This window comes from Gymnogyps californianus, chromosome 12 (genome assembly GCF_018139145.2).
Source record: "Gymnogyps californianus isolate 813 chromosome 12, ASM1813914v2, whole genome shotgun sequence".
NCBI classification, from domain to species: Eukaryota; Metazoa; Chordata; class Aves; order Accipitriformes; family Cathartidae; genus Gymnogyps; species Gymnogyps californianus.
The window spans coordinates 16,603,658-16,622,904 of record NC_059482.1 but is presented as its reverse complement, the minus strand read 5'-3'; the positions used below and the strand labels follow the sequence as shown (position 1 = coordinate 16,622,904).

General features: G+C 38.2%; 1 protein-coding gene across 1 annotated transcript in view; it reads right to left on the bottom strand.

The window, feature by feature from the left end:
- Nucleotides 1–3,441: 3,441 nt before the first annotated feature.
- NKD1 (NKD inhibitor of WNT signaling pathway 1) overlaps nt 3,442–19,247 on the bottom strand; it is a 109,729-nt gene continuing 93,923 nt past the window's right edge. The window contains exons 7-10 of the mRNA XM_050904074.1: nt 11,834–11,981; nt 10,696–10,780; nt 5,550–5,680; nt 3,442–4,777 (exon numbers count right to left, since the gene is read on the bottom strand). Of these exons, the coding sequence (XP_050760031.1) occupies nt 4,203–4,777; nt 5,550–5,680; nt 10,696–10,780; nt 11,834–11,981 (939 nt within the window). The 3' untranslated portion in view covers nt 3,442–4,202. The remainder of the gene's footprint in view (nt 4,778–5,549; nt 5,681–10,695; nt 10,781–11,833; nt 11,982–19,247) is intronic.

The window sequence follows — 19,247 nt, the reverse complement described above, 5'->3', positions numbered from 1 at the left end:
TAAGATCACCTCTGTCAGAACCCATCTTGTGCCATTCACTAACTTCTGCCAGAGGACACACACACATATATATACACACATACAGATATGTGTATATATACACACACACACTCCCCTTTAAGGTACTTCTCCAGCTATACTTTGCTGTTCTGTGCACATGACGACTAGAGTAGGAAGGCAGTCATAGAGGTCATATATGTGGCTTTTTAATTTGGTATGGCCTTAAGGGGCCGGTCTGCCGATATGCCAGGAGAACCTGTACTTCATCATCCAAGGGCAGAACTGGGTCTTAATTTCTAGCAGTGACTAAATGACATGTGGATGTTTCAAAGACATTTGGAAGTGCCTTGAGGTCCTCCAATGACATGAGTATAAAGCACGGTATTTACTGCTAATCTTAACTAACTTACCAGCTTGATCTCTTACAGTAAAACTTCCATTTAATATTAGCTACTACAAAACCATCAGCAGTAAGATGCATAAAAAATAAATACTGAAATCACTGTCTGCACATTACGTAGACTTCAAACCCACATTCCTGGAATGAAATTATAGGCACCCTGAAGCCAGTGGGAATCTGGCATTCTTGCCAGAGATTTCACTGGGACAGAGATTTTACTTTGCTATCCTTAGCTTAGTTTACTTTGTATTAGGTGGTCATGAAGTTGTGAGAAGAGCTTAGCAATCTTTCTTTTCAAAAACCTGGCTTCCCAAAAACTGCAGCTGGTAGAGGTGAGCAAAATTTTTCAGTTGACATTTTTTCAGCAAATAGTGCAAATTTTGGGATCGGCTTAGTTTTGCTGAATTGCTTTGTGTAAAAACAGAAAAAGTAAGTTAAAAGGCTGGAGTTTTCATTTGAAATTACTTCATGCCACTCCATTGTACTTTTAAACAGTAATAATATACTCAACTCTGAATTTTTTTCCCTTGGAAATGAAATGTTTTGTTTAACCAGAAACCAATCTATTTTAAATTTTGATTCAGCCACAGTTTTGAGCAACTTAAAATAATATTATTTAACTTTGAAACTTGATAGTTTAAATATAAAACCAAAGCATACCAGGTCCATACCTTATGGCCTGATCCTGTTCCCAAAAATGTTAATGCAAGCTCTTTCATCAGTGGGATCTGCAAGCACTGACAGCAATTGCAATAAGCCCCTGAAATCCACAACAAGAAGAAGGAAATATACTTTCTGAACTAGTAAAACTTTAATTAACAGGGGGTTCTCTTGGCACAGTTTTTGCTGTTAAATAAATAAAGCATTTAGTCAAAACCATCTATATTTACTATACAAAATACTGAAAAGCAAACATTTTTAAAAGACGGAAATTTAAGGTTCTGTGAAAAGAAACTGTGCTACATGTTATTCACACTTAATGCACGTAACACAACTGCAACACAGTATTTAGATACTGTATGTTCATACATGGCTGGTGTAAAGTTTTAGTATGGGGATGCCATGTTATTAAAAGGTATTTGTATTTCACAGAGTCTGAGCAAGGCAGAATTTGTGTTCTGAATCTCCAAATATAATAAACCAAAACAAATCAATGCAAGGTTGGAACCAATGGTCAATTGTGTTACATTTCAGAGTTCACTTGGCAGAGCTAGTACTGCACACTTTTCAGACGGGATTTTGTTATTGGTGCTGTTATCTTTTCCAGCAAAATATCTTTGGGTGAAAGAGCATTTATGCCTCTTTGCTGCCCTTTCTTAGAAAGACCCACAGTTCTGAAAGCACTCTAGTTTTCCAGAACATTTTCTGGTTTTCAGCAACAATCTGCATTAATAAAATCAACTAAGAAACAATTCCCACCTCCCAGTCTTTCTGGCATATGCTCTACTGAAAAGAGAACAGCTTTAATTACATCTTCAAAACAAACAGCATGGCATCCCTTCTTAGATGGAATGTACACTTGTGTGTTTGCATGCGGTATAACGTAAGTCACTTGAATACATCAGACTTTGTTAACACTGTAATATAAATAAGCTTATTCCTTCTACTAGACATAAAATGCCTTTTTTTTTTTGCAGTCCATAATTATATATACATTGAAAAAGAATGATACACAAGCAGCAAAAAAGGCTTAGACTAGAACAACTCAGTGGTAACTAACCAAATTTGTGGCCTTTTCATATTTTCAATACAGAAAATTCTGCATATAAATATTTTTGGACTTTAGGAATTTTAAAAATAAACAGAACAGTACAGTTGTCACACAGATCAAACACATTTTAAAAACATTTTGTTAGATTTAACAGAACACGCTGTTGACAGCTAAAACAAATAAAATAAAATAAACCATATTTTTTAAAGAGGACAATAAGTCTAAACAACTGCTGATCCAGGGAGACAAGAGATGGACCTAATTACCATGAAGCAGTGATTCTATTCCAATTCCAGAAGAAGGCAAGGCTTTCCACTTTTCTTTAAAAGTTGATGTCTCCATGTTCTTAGAAAGGACAACATCCCTCTAAAACTGGTCAGCAGTAAGGTAATACCCCATTTTGGACTGATCAAAACTCTAGTCAGAAAAAAAAAATACCCTAATCATAAAGGGCTTATAACAATGTGGGATAGTTACATTTTACAATATATACTATAGACAAAATACCACAACATTTAAAATAATTAAACCCAAAAGCAAATATGTTTATAGAACAATTATGTTTTTATGTGAGGAGTTCTCTACTTTAAAGTTCCAAAAGCAACATAGGTGTTTTTCAGTCACTTTCTACCTGCAAAATGGTGATCTGTACAAAACCCAGCTGAATGTATTATAAATCTGGGCCCCACAGAAAGTAAAGCTTGAATGTACTGACCCTTCTTTTCACTTTTCCAATTTGCTTTTGACCTTCAAATTTCTCAGCAGCCAGTAAGGTCTTGTGAGTATGGTCTCATTCTCCTTCATGGAATGGAAGCCCTTTGATACAGAAAAAGTAGAAGTGGCCAGAATGATTGTGAGCGATTTTTTTTTTACATGTTGAATTGTCTCTAAAATGGGAGAAGCACAAATTGGTAGGTGCTGGGGAAATTTAAATTGGAGGCACCTAAGAAAATGCCATGGCATATGTTTCTAAAAAGTCACTGTTGTGGAAAAAAGAAAACTATAATGTTAATATTCAAACCACAGATTTCTAAAACACAACAAAATGTACCTGAGAGTGTGCATATTTATATATATATATTTATATTTATATTTTATATATATTTGCCAACATTTAAAGTGAGAAAGTATATTTTCCTCAATTCTTTCTCAAAACAAAGAACTGTGGATTTAAACAAAACAAAACCCCAAACAACCCCTCTCCTTCTCAACCCCCCATGAATGATACTTATGGCCCAAGCACTAAAGTCTAGTGATGCTTTTGAAAACCCCATTTCACATCCTCCTCTTTTCAAATGGTTACCCCAAACAGAATGGAGAGTAAGCAAGAGAAAAACCAAAAATAAAAGAAGTATATTTAAATATTACCCAGTATATAACAGACTGTACTTGTGTCAGTGAAGAATCTCCAAGAAAATAAAGTGTAAGTCATACAAATGTAGCTCTGTTGACAAGTATAGCTAGTATTTCCTTGTAATTAAGATAATTTGAAAGGATGTGAACACAAACAGGCTACATGAATGCAGTATATTAAAATCCCCCCTGTAGCACATTACAATCAATAAAAAGAAAATAAAATCTGAATAATACTAGAGGTAGCAGCTGTTTGTATTTTCTGTTATTCTGAGTATCTCTGGAGTCCAACCCTTCGAACATTGCTCCCCTGATAAAAGGCTTGTGTGCGATCAGCCGACATAGAGCAGACTGGTAAGCTGCAATAGTGTTTGAAGTATCTCTCCTACTACAATGGAAGTAGTACTTGTAAAGAAGTGCGTTGACGACCTGTATTAAATCACAGCTCAAAAAGCTATGGCTGGCTGCTGTTTTACAAGCCACTTAAAAAAAAAACCAAAAAAAAAAACACCCAACCAAAACAAAACCAAACCACAAGGTGTTTAAGTAAGCTATGCAGTTTCACAACATATAAATAGGGTAAGTTTCAAGAGTTCCATATAACCTCTAAAATATATGCTAGCTGAATATTAATGGAGTAACAATAATATTAATCATAGTAACGCCTTAGTTCTGGTATCACAAGAACACATTTCCTTCATATGGGATGATTCTTGGAGGATGTTGGTGGGATCTCTTCTATGTCTGGTAGAAGTGATGGTAGTGGTGGTGGTGCTCGTGGTGGTGGTGGTGTTCATGTCTTTGTATCATTTGTCCGACTTGGCCTTCATATAAAATGACTGTGGGCAGGTCTCTCACATGTTCCTTTTCCACAACTGTCCCTGGAGACTGGAAGGTTTTGCACATTTGGTGATTCTCCTTTGCCCTCTGCTTATGCTTCTTGTGAACCTGTTGAGGTTGCAAGGGGAGGTAAGGAAGATTCTGGCCCACTCGTGCACTTGGGGAAGCCATTGGCATGGGCGCCCCTTGAAAAGGTTTATTTCTTACTGCCCTTCCAGGATGCACAGGGGCAACGTTTTTGCCCTGGGCCTTGGGAGACCTCACAAAGTGCTTGTTTGAGTCCTGGTTCCGAAGCCTCTGTTGGATTTCTGCAATCTTGGCATATGAACTCTCAGCCATATTGATGTGGCTTGGATCCACCACTTGAGATTTCCTATGGTGAGCATGGAAGGTTTCAGGTTCATGAGAACGGGATCTAGTCTGATTCACAACTCTGCTTGGTGGGTCATGTTTTTGAGCTGCTGGAGGAGATCCTAGGAAATAATAAACTGAGTTAGTCATCTAGTATTTCAGAGTTTTAATTAGTAGCAATGCAGTTGGCAGGGATAGCATTGATAGGCAGAGTGAATTTTTCCTAAGGAAGTGAATGCAATTATAGCTGTCTAGTTTAATTACATTTAGTAATTCTGACTAGTAAATAATACACACACAAATATACATACGTATCTATATAAGAGAGTGGTGAGTGTGTGTGTGCGCACATGCGTATAAAAGTCTTTACATTACCTTCTCTTGGTCATCATCTATCTGAAATTCACCAAAATAACTGAGTGGAATAGTAAAATCTTGGCAGAGGACAGAGAAAGGGAGGAAATCCAAATCCCTTTAATCTGGGGACAGAAGCCAAAATTCCAGGTATGAACCCACATTCTCTCATTTTTGGGTCAGTAGTGAGTACAAAATGTGCTGGTATCATCTTGGGAATGAGCTCCAACATCCAAAAATCAGTCCTCGCCTCACCCATAGATTAAACTTAATAATTTAGATATAAAGATTGTTCTCCTAGGCTCACCTCCAAGTTTCGCTACACAAACAAGTACTTCAAAGCAGGCTTGCAGCACATTAGCCACTCCGTTGTGATACCACCTTCACCAGTAATTATCTTGCAGTATTCACACAGTCCTATTCCTTCCAGTAAGTCACTACAGACAAGTCACACAGGTTCACAATTCACTGTCCCTGATGTGGAACATGCAACTGAAGAAAGAAAAGATGAAAAAGTTGCAACATAAATTACCAAATTACCTGGCCCAAACTTTGATGTGTAGTTTTCTATTCCTGCGAGATCCAAATAGTGGTTTCTCCTTTCAATGTTCTCATCAACACAATGACGATAGCACTCACTTTGCTCTGGATTGTTCTCACTCTGGTGATATCTGTCAGCAGGAAGCAAAATTACAATTCAGCAGAACTTCTTTAAAGTTGTTATCACCATCTGCAAACCAACAACTAATGGCCCCTTTGAAGTGACAGGCGTTGCTCACAAAGAAACAACAAACGCTTGAAATTCTGGATGACCGGATTTGCTAAGCCGATAGGCCTGAACTGACTGTTCTTTCCCCTCATATAAATCGACCCTGATGTTGTAAAGCAAAGGAGGTTTTCAAATTGCATCACACATGCAAAAACAAATAAAAATGCTCCTAGGGTTTGTTACATTCTGTCTTAGGGCCAAACCATTCAACTGATTCTCTAATTTGGATGTGCCAAAGAAAACCTGCTGTTTGATTCATGACTGGTCCCACCGCTGTCAGGAAGTGCTGGGGTACGCCTTGTGTCAGATAAACATTCATGTGTATCTGCTTCAGAAAGACAGGCAACAGCACAGGTGTAGTAACTAGAGAGAGCCTGAGAAGAGGTGTTGGTAGGACACCCAGAGATAACCACTGCTTTCCAAAATACAACTAATAAGGTCAGATCAGCCACTCAACTCCTTTTCCTGCTCAGCTTTGCAATTTTATTTATAGCAGAACTATTTCCTGAGAATGAATATCTGAAATACCATTCATTTATGAGGCAGAAAAAAATCAGGCAGAGGTTTACAGTATTGTAGCCCATAATGCCGAACAATTTAATGCAGCAATTTAAATGGATGTCTGCAGATATGAACAATATTTTCAATATAACAAACAGGATAAGCAGAAAGCTCTTGATTAAGTGACTGCCTGTCATTGAGTCTCCAAGACCACAAGATAGGCTTTGCTCTTTCTCTGTGTGATTGCACTTACGTCAACCTAAGACCAGAATTTGGCCTTGTATCCTACACCAGTTGCTAAATATGGACTCTACTGTATGCTGCCCAGTACTTCACTTTTAGTCTGTTAACACATTTCCAGGTTTCCAGAGGCTGCTGATCCCATTGAGCTTTGGCACAAACTGCCTTCCTGGTCTAGCGTAGTACTATTCAGGGACATTACAGAACTGAGTCCCCCATGTCTCTGTCAGACACGGGTCTACAGTTTCTTTGATAAAAGTCACAAGACTTGACCTACCTGGAAGATCATTTTTGCTCTACTTTGATAGAGGTAGAGTCTCCTGAATGGAGGAGAGTCTGCCTGGAAAGCAGGTAAGCTTTAAAGACTCTGAGTCAGCTTTGAACTCCAGAAGTGACATGGGGTACTGTCAAAAAAGAGGGAATGTCCAGATATTCTTTATTTTTTGGGATACATAGCCAACTCGGTACCTTTCCTGCCTCAGACACACCTTTACAGGTTGTTACACTTTAGCAGGTCAACATAAAAAGATCTCTGGGGCTAGAACCTGGCTAACTGAAGTTGCCAGGCATGAATTGCCTACAGAAACCATTGGGACTTGCACACATGTGCTGAAGACAATGCACAGTTAACCCAGAAAAAACATGATTGGATTTGATCCAACACAATTAAGCAACACTGTATACAGCACTGTCTGTTGAAAACTAAGTTAACAGGGAACCTGGTTTTTTGTTACTGTAATAAATTCCATCTCTCATCAAGACAGTGAAGAAAAACTACACCAGTACTGCCACAGCCCTGCATTCTAATAGCTTTCTTACATGCAAGATGACGTTCAACAATATTCATGCAAACATACACAGTGAAGTAATTATATACTGATGAGAGATGTGCTCCACTGTCAAAGAGAACTTGAAGTACTTCTGAGAACTGAAGCATCTGGCATCCAGCCCCACAATGCTCTCCTGCATACACATGGGAAGACACAGGCATGCATCAACCATGCATCAAGCACAGTGTGTAAAAATAGACAGTGTTGTTACTGGGTTTTGGTTTTGTTTTGTTTTTAATTAAAAAAGGCATCTGCTTAAGTGTTTGTGGAGTGTATGAAAGCCCTTTCTAAAATTCCCACGCTGGAGTGTCATCCTGATGGTAATAAGCACACAGCAATATAGTAGGTAAGGGGAATAGAGCAGTGACAGAGCACAGGGGAGAAAAATGCAAGGACATTTCCTGAAAGCTAGGCTCACTGATAACATAGAGTGTAAGCCAGTCAGGGAGAAATCACTTAAGCAGGAAAGAAAGGGTGAGAATGTGTATCTGTGGGTAAAAGGAAGATGTTTTAGAGGCTGGTGTGCATGATACTTTCCCTTTTGCACTAAACAAAATACAAACTAGAATGGCATGAGGATATCCAACCCACAAAGTTGCCTGCTAGTGTTCTTCCACCATCAGTTTTATACCACACATACCAGGCAAGCTAGCTATGAATCCAGTTACTTCATCTATATACTTGTATTAGCCCTACAGGTGAAAACTCCTGCCTGTAGCTTCCAGCAGATGAAAAATCTATCTCCCACCTTCGGGATAAAAATATTTCTATCCGTTTTATCTTGAATATTAATCACATCTTGCCTAGAATTCTTAAATGACTGAATTTGTGAAATGTGTGTGCTTCTCACAACTCCTCATTGCCGCTTTCAAAGGGGAAGCCTCTGCATTCGTATCGTGAGATACTGATGAGCCTCAGGGAGCTTTCCTGAGGGTGAGCAATTTGACCAGGGTGCACAAACATCGCTGCAACATACACAGTGTGAACAGGACATTCTTTGTCCTGTCCACATTTAACGAGATGCAACAAAAACTGTCAGATGCAACAAAAACTGTCAGATGCTGACAGTTGTCTGATGCTGATCTGCTCAGCTCAAGATACAGATTTGTCCTGTCTAGGAAGCCTCTAACCAAAGGGATGACGACAAATGCAGCAGAGCCAAGATTCTACCCCAACACTTGATGCCTCTATGGCTGTCGGTTTAAGCGGAAATGGCTGCTGTTCATAAAACCACTACATTTGCAAAACCAGGACTTTAACGTGGATGGGAGGGGGACTTCAAACTAAAAGGGTATTTTTGCAATAGATTATCAAACAAAAGCAGTCCATTAAATTCATGGAGGGCAAACCTTTGCTAATGGGCAGAGGGAATGTGAACACCACATCTAGGCTAGCAAGCAAAACCTCAGAGTATTCTTTAGTTCATGTGGAGTGTTCTTTAGTTCACAAAAGATTTTGCAGAGTTGCTAACAGAAGATTAGAAGTCATTTTAGTCTTTTTCTAATCTGAAATTTGATTGTACTGGGATTCACTCAGTGGGATAACTCACTAGCATTTTTATTCTATCCAAAGAAGGGAGGCACAGTTTTGTTGTCATTTCTAATAAAACTGAATGCTCTTTCTCCTGATAAATTTATTAAACTAAATACATGTATTTGGACAAATATCCCTAAATCCAAGGAAAGCCAAAACTGGATTTTTATTTTTTTAAAATTTGAAGCTGAAGAAACAAATGCAACTAATGATTCAATGTCATTACTGTAACATTTCAGCAAACACTTCCCTCTGCCTTAGCATGAAACATAAAATCCTAAAACGAATCAAACCTATACACCAAGATGACCTGTTTGGAGCAACTAATCTACATTAAAATGCATCAAAATTACCTGCTTTTGATTTGTTTTTCTATCCATTAAAATATCAAATTCAGAAAAGGAATAGCGCACCTATATGTGACCAAGAGATTAACATTTTTCTTAGCTGTAAAAAATTTTAATACTTGAAAAATACATTGCAAATGATTATCACATACTCTGAAGTTCAGTGCAGGTAATATCTATCAGGTAGGTAGAACTCAGGATAACAGGGTAGATACACATGATTACACATTTTCAGAGGAAAAAGGCCTGTTCTGGACTGGCATTCAAAATGACATTGTACATTCTGTTAGGGAAGAACTAAAAACCTTGTTTTATCTAATCTGTAGATGGCTGCAAGTGTACCTGCAGCTCTTCATAAAAGAAACCACTGTGCTTGTGCTTTATTGGAAATGGATGCCTTCTGAGTCACACAGGCTGGATTCCATTGAAAGACAACAGACAGGTATTTTTTCAAGTGGTAAAATGTATTCTGAAACTTATTAAAATATATATATATAAATTAAATTATCCCAATTTTCCTGCAAGATTACATTACATGTATTGGTTCTAAGCAAGCAGGCTAATTCCTGCATGGGTACTACCTAATAACTAATTCTGTAAGGGAGAAGCTGACCTAAAGCTGATGTGGCTTTCGGGGAAGCATGGTTTCTGGCAGGTGGGAGTCAGCAGAGATGGCCACTCCACTAAGTCACTGTGAGGTAAGAAAGAGATTAATTTACTTCTCCTACCAAATGTACAAACACACTTTGAAAGTGGAGTTGAGCCACCCCACAGTTGCTATAAGCCAAAACCACCTCAGCAAAATGGAGCATGGAGCAGGCAGCGCGCTGGAAGCTCTCGCTTGTCACTTACTCTGTGGGACATAGCCTATGTAGACCACTTGCTGTAAAGCTGATTGTCTGCTGCTCTGCTGCGAGCTCCCTTCTTTCCTCCTTCTGCTAGGTACTGTACACCCAGTGCCAGCTCAAAGCTGCTTCCTTTAGGAGGAAAGGTGGTAAGGAAAAGCAGGTCTGGTTATGACCTGGTAAACAAGATTGACTTAAAGCTTGGAGCTGGGTTGACCAGTGAAAAAGATGGGCTGGAAGGAGGACAGAGAAAGGCAGGAGCTGGCCTCTGAAGATGAAAAGGTTTTAGGACACTTCTAGCCAAAAGGCTGTGCTATAAACTCCACTAGCAGGCGCAATATTTGCAGATGGCATCTAAAGAGACACTGCATGTCCTCCAAAGAGCCAACAGAAGAAAATTTGAGTAACGGGTGCTACAGACTTGCATTTTTGTTTTTTGTTTTCATATGCAAAGTATCCACCCATGGAATCTGCTGACAGTTCCACAGTGAAAAATCCTGTAATTCCTCTATTTTAAAATAATTTAAAAAAATAAAGCAAGCAAGCAAGCAAAAAATCAGTGGTTGAAGTTTCCTCAGAGGTGCCCAGCACCTGTCAGGAGGCAGGGTTCTTTCCCCTTACCTGAGAGAAGCCCGCTGCTTCTTCTCAGAGCTTCTTACTTCTTCAGTAGCTTTGCTTTCAGCTCTATGCCTGGCACTCTGCAAATCTGCCAACAAGAGAAAGTATATTATTCTCACATGACTGTCCTTGCTGACCAGCATAACTAACATGCTACATTGCAAATACATTTTTTCTTGTTGGTAGATCAAGATGTAATGTATCATTTTGTGTAACCTTCTCAAAAGTGCTTTTGTCCACATGATAGATTTTAGGCAGACGTAACCTTGACTGTAGGACATTAGTCAGGGTTAAGCCGCAAGCCATGTGGCAGATTAAATGGAGCCACATTCACACTGATATACGTGTGCCTCAGGAGGGCTCAGCAGTTTGGAGCTTGATGCTGTACTAATGCATCACATCACTCCCAACAGTGCAAACTTGCTTATGTCTGCACTTGGCTGAGCGGATGTATATATTAAAACTGAGGTAACAAGGCTCTCCTTTTGGATAAGGTGCCCACATTTTCTACTGAAGTATTACTTTAAATAGTTTTAAGTATTTTAATTTAGTACTACTTTACCTACTGAAGTAATTATGCTGATACAACTATTATTAGAGTGAATATAAGGTGAATAAGCCATCACAGTATGAGTCATTTTATAATGGCAGATTCTGCCAGTACAGAAAGATGTGCAATTTTTATGCATAGATTCATAAAGATTACATGTGCTTAATTGTTTATTCTTATCCAGCAGCAGTGATAGCTCTGCACTTGCAAAAAACATTTTATACCACTACACCTGTTTCCACACAAACTGAGCGCTGTAATACCAGCAGAATTAAAGTGGTACAAGTCGAAAAGGCCTTAAATCTGCTTTGCAGTACACAAAGACAATTACACAACATATGGGTTATTGCTGCTGCCAAAAAGAAACAATCAATCAGGAGAGGGAACCCTAATTTGCTTAAGAGACACTGAAAGGAGGGTAGGCAATTTTGCACCCAAGATCATAAAGCAGGTTCATGGGGTTTAAAATACCCACATAATTATTTGCCTTTAAGTATATATTTATTTGTATTAACAAAATACGAAGATGGATTTTTAAGGGATTCTTGAAGTTTTTTGTGTTTTTTCCAATGGCTGATTGCCCATCCTTACCAGTATGATTTAACAAAATACTCTTTTTCTTCTGGCTGCCATCTGGTGCCACAGTAAGTTTCACTCGCAGAGTTTTGCTGGAACTAGGAGAATGGTTTACTGATGCATCAACTACCTCATAGATGGTATGAAGCAAGCTGGTAATATCCTATAGTTGAATTGAAACAAAAAAGACACATTATTGTGAAAATGGTATGAAACTTCAGCTTTGATACTTATAACTATTTTGGACTTGGCACTATTAAATGCTAAAATATCCTCAGAAGTCACTGAGTTTAAGAGAGCTGAACTTGCACAGAACCTTACAAGAAAGGATCCATTTCTCTGTTCTGTTAACCCCCATTTTTTCTAATGTAGACTGTAATATAACTCACACACACAGAAGGGAACGATTCAAGTAGATCCATATTCTTCTTCATCAAATGGCGTAAGATTTATGAAATGGGGCAAACCAGATCAAAACAATAATAAAAGCATAAGGCATTCAGGTTTCCCAAACTGTGAATCAGCAAAACTGTGTTCTGCCTTTTCTTTTCTTTGGTTTCAACAGAACCCAGGGATAACCATTCATACTGCACTAAAAATTGAGTTCATATGACCAAAACAAATACAGCAATTGAAGAAAATCTTGGACATTACAGTCTTACTACTTCTTGGGTTTTTTTCTTGGGACAGTTAAGTGGTTGATTATATAGAGGAAAATCAGTAAGAGAAGTGGCAGAACTGTAAACCTCAGGTCTGGAAATAAATGATGCCTAAATATCACTCTACCATATGCGTACTGGGGTCTAGCTTATTTTGCAAAATTCAAGCCAGTCCTAAACTTACATTTTTGAACAGCAGAGATTATCCAGTCAGGCCTATTACAGAACATTCTTCACACATCTCTGAAGGCAATGGGACGTGAACAAATGCTTACATGTCTGGCTATATCAGAAAGAACACTAGCCAATTTTAATAAGCCAATTGTTTCAAACAGGAGAAACACTGTTCAGTAGTTGGTGATGCTCAAAGGTGTCTCAGGTTGATCTAATCCAGCCGGGCTCAAATAGGGTACTATCTTAAATTGCCAGGATGAAAAGGAGAGCTCTTGGCTCACTGTTTTTCCCCAAAGGGATTTCACCCAAATTGATCCTGGGCACCAACCTAAGGCCAAAGCATACTGATCATTGCAGGCTATAAAGATCCCATTCAATGTATATCTGAGAACTTCTCCATGCTGGTCTTCCTATTCCTTAATCTATCCTAGTACCTAAGCTCTTTCAGATGCCTGCAAGCACAAAGGAAGTATCTAAGTCATCCTTTGTTAAGTATAACTGGTTCTGAGGATTAAGAGTCAGATCTATAAAAATTCAAAACCTCTACAATTTTTCCTTTGGCCAGGGGTCGTGCCTGTAACAATGGCAGCTCAAAGTTTAGTATGCCCTAATGGGTCCCAGCATTTTAGTAGTCAATATACTACATAGTCCTCATTATCTAACCAGCTTTAAAGGTGACACAGAAACACTAATTTCTACTCACACAGAATTTAGGGAAATACTGACTTTAGGGCCAGGACAAATGATTTTACAGTAGATGATTTTCCAGCTCAATAGGCAGAATGAATAACTAAATCCTAGAGGGTCCAGACTTTGTCTTAACATGTACCTCTCTAACTTTTCTGCACTCAGTGGAATTTCTCCAGACTTGTGAGTTCAAGACAACTTACTCATAAAAAGAGAGCAGAATTTGCAGTCTCTTCTTTACTTCCCCACTGAAATATTTTTTTCTACCATTGCCACAAGAATGTCTATATATGGGCTGTTACTACCACGTCAGTAGCTGCTTTCCATCCTTTTGACAAGAACCACTGCCTAAAGCTTGAACGAGGGAGAGATTGCTCAGTGACAATCTGGTGGACACCTCACAGCTCTTTAACACATCTCACTTCTCACACTTCCCCTCTAATTTGAAACCTAGCCAGACCTCTAAATAGACACAGTCATATCTGACAGCCAGCTTGAAGGGCTGGATTTTTATTTCATCTATGAGAAAAACCCAACCAAGCAAGAACATAAACAGACTGACAAACAAAACGTATCTGTTGCTTTATATGCCTTCCATAAATTATGTTCTAGGACCCTTGTGCTATAATCCTACACCTCGATAAGCCAAACCTTCCCCTTCAGCAGAATACTTAAGCACCCTATTTATTCTTAACAGGGCCTCATACACTCAGCACTTTGGTGAATGGAGCCTTTCCCATACATTCCTTAACAAGTGTTGGTTAGCCAACATGGCATCTTTCTACACAAGGCTACTATCAAGAGGTTATTCTCAACTCTTTCATTCAAAATAATCTATCCCCCTTCCTTTTTTCAGCTACGCCAGATGTTTGTACAAGCTGATCATCTAGTCTATTTTAAGTTCAACAGGCAAAGACAAAAAGTCTTTACTCCCCCTGTCCTTTTACACGATTTTTTCCCCAGTGATGAGGTCTAACTGGCTAACTAGCATATAATCTGCCCCTTGTGTTCTCTGAGGGTCTTTCTCAACAAGCCGCTTGACTCAGCAGTTTCAAAAGTACTCCCAAACGCTGTCGAGGAAGGCCAGATGCAGCATTTGTGTGACACATACTTGGCAAGTCAGAAATATGTGCACACACATACCATATCAGGACAATTTACATCTCTAAGCCAAACAGGCCCAAATTAACCCAGATTAATGTCCAGGCTCCAAGCAGTTTGAGAAGCTGCACAGAGGTATTAGGACACCTTGTGGCCTTATGCTCTGCTGCCTGTGCGTTTCATTACATGTTGAATACCCAGCCTCCTCCATGACGATCTGAACTGCTGTGCATTCTGGCACTGAATGAACGTGGTCATCAGACTGGATGTATACCAAGATTGAGGTTAGGGATATCCATAAGTAACCGCTTAATGCTTATGCTGATCATTTAAATACTGACAACAACATTTTTATTACAGGATTCACTTACTTGTGGGCCTAATTTGGGGTTGGAAATTCTAGCAAACTGACAGTTCTGATTTGGTCAAACAAGTCTGCTTGGGTCATTCGCTACTCTGTCATCTACCAAGGTCCTGGCTGAGTAGGTACCAGCTACAAGGCAGCTTGAACCTCCTGTTGCTTTCCAGTTACTGCTTCACAATTATAACATACAAATTCCTGAGGCACTGATCTAGTAGGAATGGTCCTCATCAATGAGTTTTGAAAAGTGACTAAAACTACCTTCTCACAGCTCTTTTTTGGCAGCTAATATGGTAATGGCTTCTTGTCAAATTAGTAGCACTAGACCATTAAAATATATGTTAGAAAAGTTGTATTTTATAGTTATGTCTATATTCACCCCCAAAAGAATTTTCATCTTCCTGTAGCCTGCCAGGAGACTGAAGCAATTTATGTTCCCCTTGAAAGCTGTCCCACTGAACATTATCTGCATTTAAATTCCTTAAAGAACTGCCTAAACCCATTGAGACAGCTTTACCTTCTACACACCAGCTTGTGCATTTCTCTGTCCTCAAGAAATTTAGCATCAAAGATCAAGAATAAAAGCTAGTTAAATTTTCCTCTCTTCTGGTACACCAACCAGCATGTCCCAGAGACCACCTACCAAAGAATCTAACTTTTCTGCACAATGGATTATGATTTTTACTAGTCACATGATTTTTGCAACCACTCTGCTTAAGACTGCTTGGCACTTCCCGCACAAAAAGTTTCATCTCACATTTCTCAAACTTCCTCCCTTTTTACATGAAAAATAAACAAGAACAGATTTTTCAGTGTTTCCCATTTTTCAAAAAATATCATTTGCCTTTTTTTTTTGCTGAAATGTACTTTTAAACCATTTCTAGTTAAAAATCATTGTGGATTTTTAAACTAGTACATTAAATGGGTAAAGAGAAATAAGAATTAAAAAAAAAAAAAAAAGATTTCTCTCCATTATAGCAAACATTATATTTAGATGGGAAGTAGGCTGCATGAATCTAACTTCTGAAGGGCTTCTAGTGTGCAGAATTTCTGCTGGGATAGCTAGTTTAATCAAGTAAGAAAATTGAAACTATGGTATTTTTCCTCAAAGAGGAAAACAAATGCTTACTGGGTAGTATCCCAACAGCCAGCACATGCCATACCCAGGTTTATTTGTGTCTTGCTTATTGAACACTACAGTTGTTTTTTCCAGGGCTGAAGGATTTAACAGTGTTCATCTGTATGTTTTTCACATCCTATTTTATCAAGCAGCTAATACAACAAAGTATATTAAAAAGAGCAACTTTAATAGATTGCCAGAAATACTTGCATTAGAAATATTAAAAAGCAAACAGTTAAGGCCACACATGTATGCTGCACTCACACATGTATCTGCAGAATACTTTACAGATCTCCAGTAGGAGATTAGCAGGAATCTAGAACATTCAGAGAAACTAATGGGTCTGCAAAAAAGAACAAGAGCAAATTACACTGAAGTACTCTTCATTCCTTACAGAACTCATGTGACTGAGAAAGTCCCTATTCCAAGTATTATTTTTTTTACTTCTAAGGAACATTAGTGGTACAGGGATGACCCTATTTTTCCAGTTTTAGTGTAGCTTATCATCATAGGACTACTTAGCAAACTAGAGATTCTGTAAAGGAAACTAAGAGGCTTTCCCATTCAGAATTAATTTAACAGAATAAGATATTTGCACAAAAAAAAAAAAAACAACCCCAAAAAAACAAAAAAAAGAACACCACCCCCACCCCCAAAACCCCAATGACTTTAATAACACTGAAAGAAAACATTCAGTTTGATTCTTTGTCACTTGTCTGGGAGAGATGTCTTTGGCTCTCCTCAAAACCAAAAGAGAAAGTCGTATTTTCTCTTAATATTTCTCTCTGACACAAATCCACCAAATCTAATGGCTGAAATGATGGCCCCTCTGATACAGACAGGCACTACTCCTCTACCTGTTGGTTCCATTACTCCTTCTATATCATGAGTTAATACAACGTTGACAAACACAGTGAAAACCAGCAAATTTCAAGGTAAGGGTCAGGCTGATAAATGGTAGCCCCAGAAAAGCCAGTATCCTTCCCCAAGTCAAAGATCTGGTGCCGAGTTCTGAATGCAGAAATAACCTCAAACCTTTTCACTCATTACAGAGGATATGAGCAAAAATAACTAAAAAGGGAAAGAAAAAAAAGAAAGGAAATATAAGAGGAAAAATTGGGTATTTAATGTAAGATACAAAGAACGTTTTTAGAATTAAAAATGCACGAAGAGAAACATCAATATCAGTTCATTGCCTTTCCCTCAGAAAAAGAAAAGTACAAATGTCTCATTTGTATTTTGTTTGTAGTCTGATTTTTTTACATACAGAAGGATGTTTTTATTGCAACATCACCTTTGTTTGATCACATATGTTTTTGAATCGTTCTTATTTGGAACCTGAAAGGAGCTTCACTTGCTATCTACTCAACAACTGCTCTAGAAGAAATTCCTTTTTACTCCTGACAAGCAACTTTCTTGTGTGCATATTCCTGTGCAGCCACTCACCAAAGAAACTCAATTTTCCAAGAAAGAACTGATTGAAAAAAAGAAAAAAGAAAAAAAAAAAGCTAGTGTTTATGAAGTATAATTACATTCAGAGCGCTCAATATAAAACCTCATGGATCAAAACACATTAGTTCAATTATCCAAGTTTCAAGTCCGATTACAAATATCCGTGTGAAGATAATTACAGTGCAGCTGTCAGTTCTAAAAAGGCCTTCAGTACATAATGAATTGTCCTCTTATGGCTTATGGAATGAAGGAAACATTATTAGCCAAGTTTTGTAATATACATATTAGAGCAGGAAAAGTTATCTCCCACTACACCAAAAGGACTGGAAAATGGTTGTCTTCTATGACAGAAAAAGCAGTAGTTTAATAACGTACAGTAATGCTAATTTTATAATTTTCCATCCCAATAATTACGCTTTCATAATGGGTGTATCTCTTCAAGAAGCATGACTAGATCTGAATTTCGAATTATAAGGACTATGGAATAAGTCATACAGACCCTAGGAGGAAATCAAAGCAGTATAAAGTTCTGAAGATGTTGTTAAGATCCAGAAGAAATTTCACTAAGATGGAATTTGAGTGCTCTTGCAGTGATCTGTCATTGTGTAAAACCCAAGGGAAATTTTATCCAGTAACTAAATCCATATCTTATTTACAATTTTCAAACATTTTAATGAAAAAAACATTTAGTCCACTTGTAAAATTGTACCCCACCTACATGTCTCTTACAAACTTAATTTAACACTGTGTATTCCTTTGGAAACTCTCTGGACATGAAGTCCAATGTTTTAAACACAGGGACTTTGAATCAAATGAAATGGATGTGGGTAGGCAAGTCACTTCCTTTTCCAGTGGCTCACTTTTCCAACATGAAAAACAAGAATGATAAGGCTGACTTCTTTTTGTAAAGCACCTCAAGGTCTACAGATAGAAATGTGACTTAAGAAATTTCATCTGTCTGTTAAATCCAGCTATAAAGCCAGGAAACATTAAAGTGAAATTTTCAAAGAAGGAGAAAAGGTCCATACTAAGCTTTTTTCACCAGAACACTGGATCTTTGTTTAGAAAAGCTGACTGGTTCTGAAAGCATTTTCACCAGCTTACTAAATGGCCCTGGTACAGATCAGCCCTCTTCCTCAGACTGTCCGTTCTGTCCCTGATCCAGCAATATGCTTCACATACTTTTAACTCAAAGCATGTGTCCCATTCATTTTAAGTGAAACTATTCACATGTTTAACGTTTGCCATCGTTAAGTCCTTTGCTGGATCAGGAGCAGAGCTGCTTAACAAACGACAGTATCAGGCCCACTATGTTGACTGCCAGTCTCTCAGGGGCTAATAGAACAAGAAATTCTATGTCATATGAAAAGACTGAAATTCCTCTTTTGTGGCCAAGATTATCTATAAGCTGCTATCATTAGTCATTCTTGCACAAACAACTCTTAAATTGCATCTGGATTCAACAGAAGACAACCAGCAAGATGGATTATAGAAATGGCACTGGAACAGCTTGCAAGAGAGGTATGCAACATAACTGGGAAACTCTGCAATGGTGCATACTATTTGTTTCTATCTTTGGTCACATGTAAAGAGCTGAAAATTATCAACCTATTTGGTCCCTTGGTTAAAAGAATTTTTTTTGGCACAGGTTCAAGCCTGAATATAGCAACCTCCAGACCTCAGAGCAGTATAATTTTCAATCCCTGCACAGATTTGGTTTCAGTTAAGCTGCAGTCTGCTCTTGTAGCAGGGAGAGGTAGAATTTGGCTGTAACATATCTCTAAGTACAGTCAAATTAAGCTCTTTGGTGTACCACATAATCACAAATAATTATTGTATACATAGTTAAAAGCATATTCTTGTTATGTTCAGCAC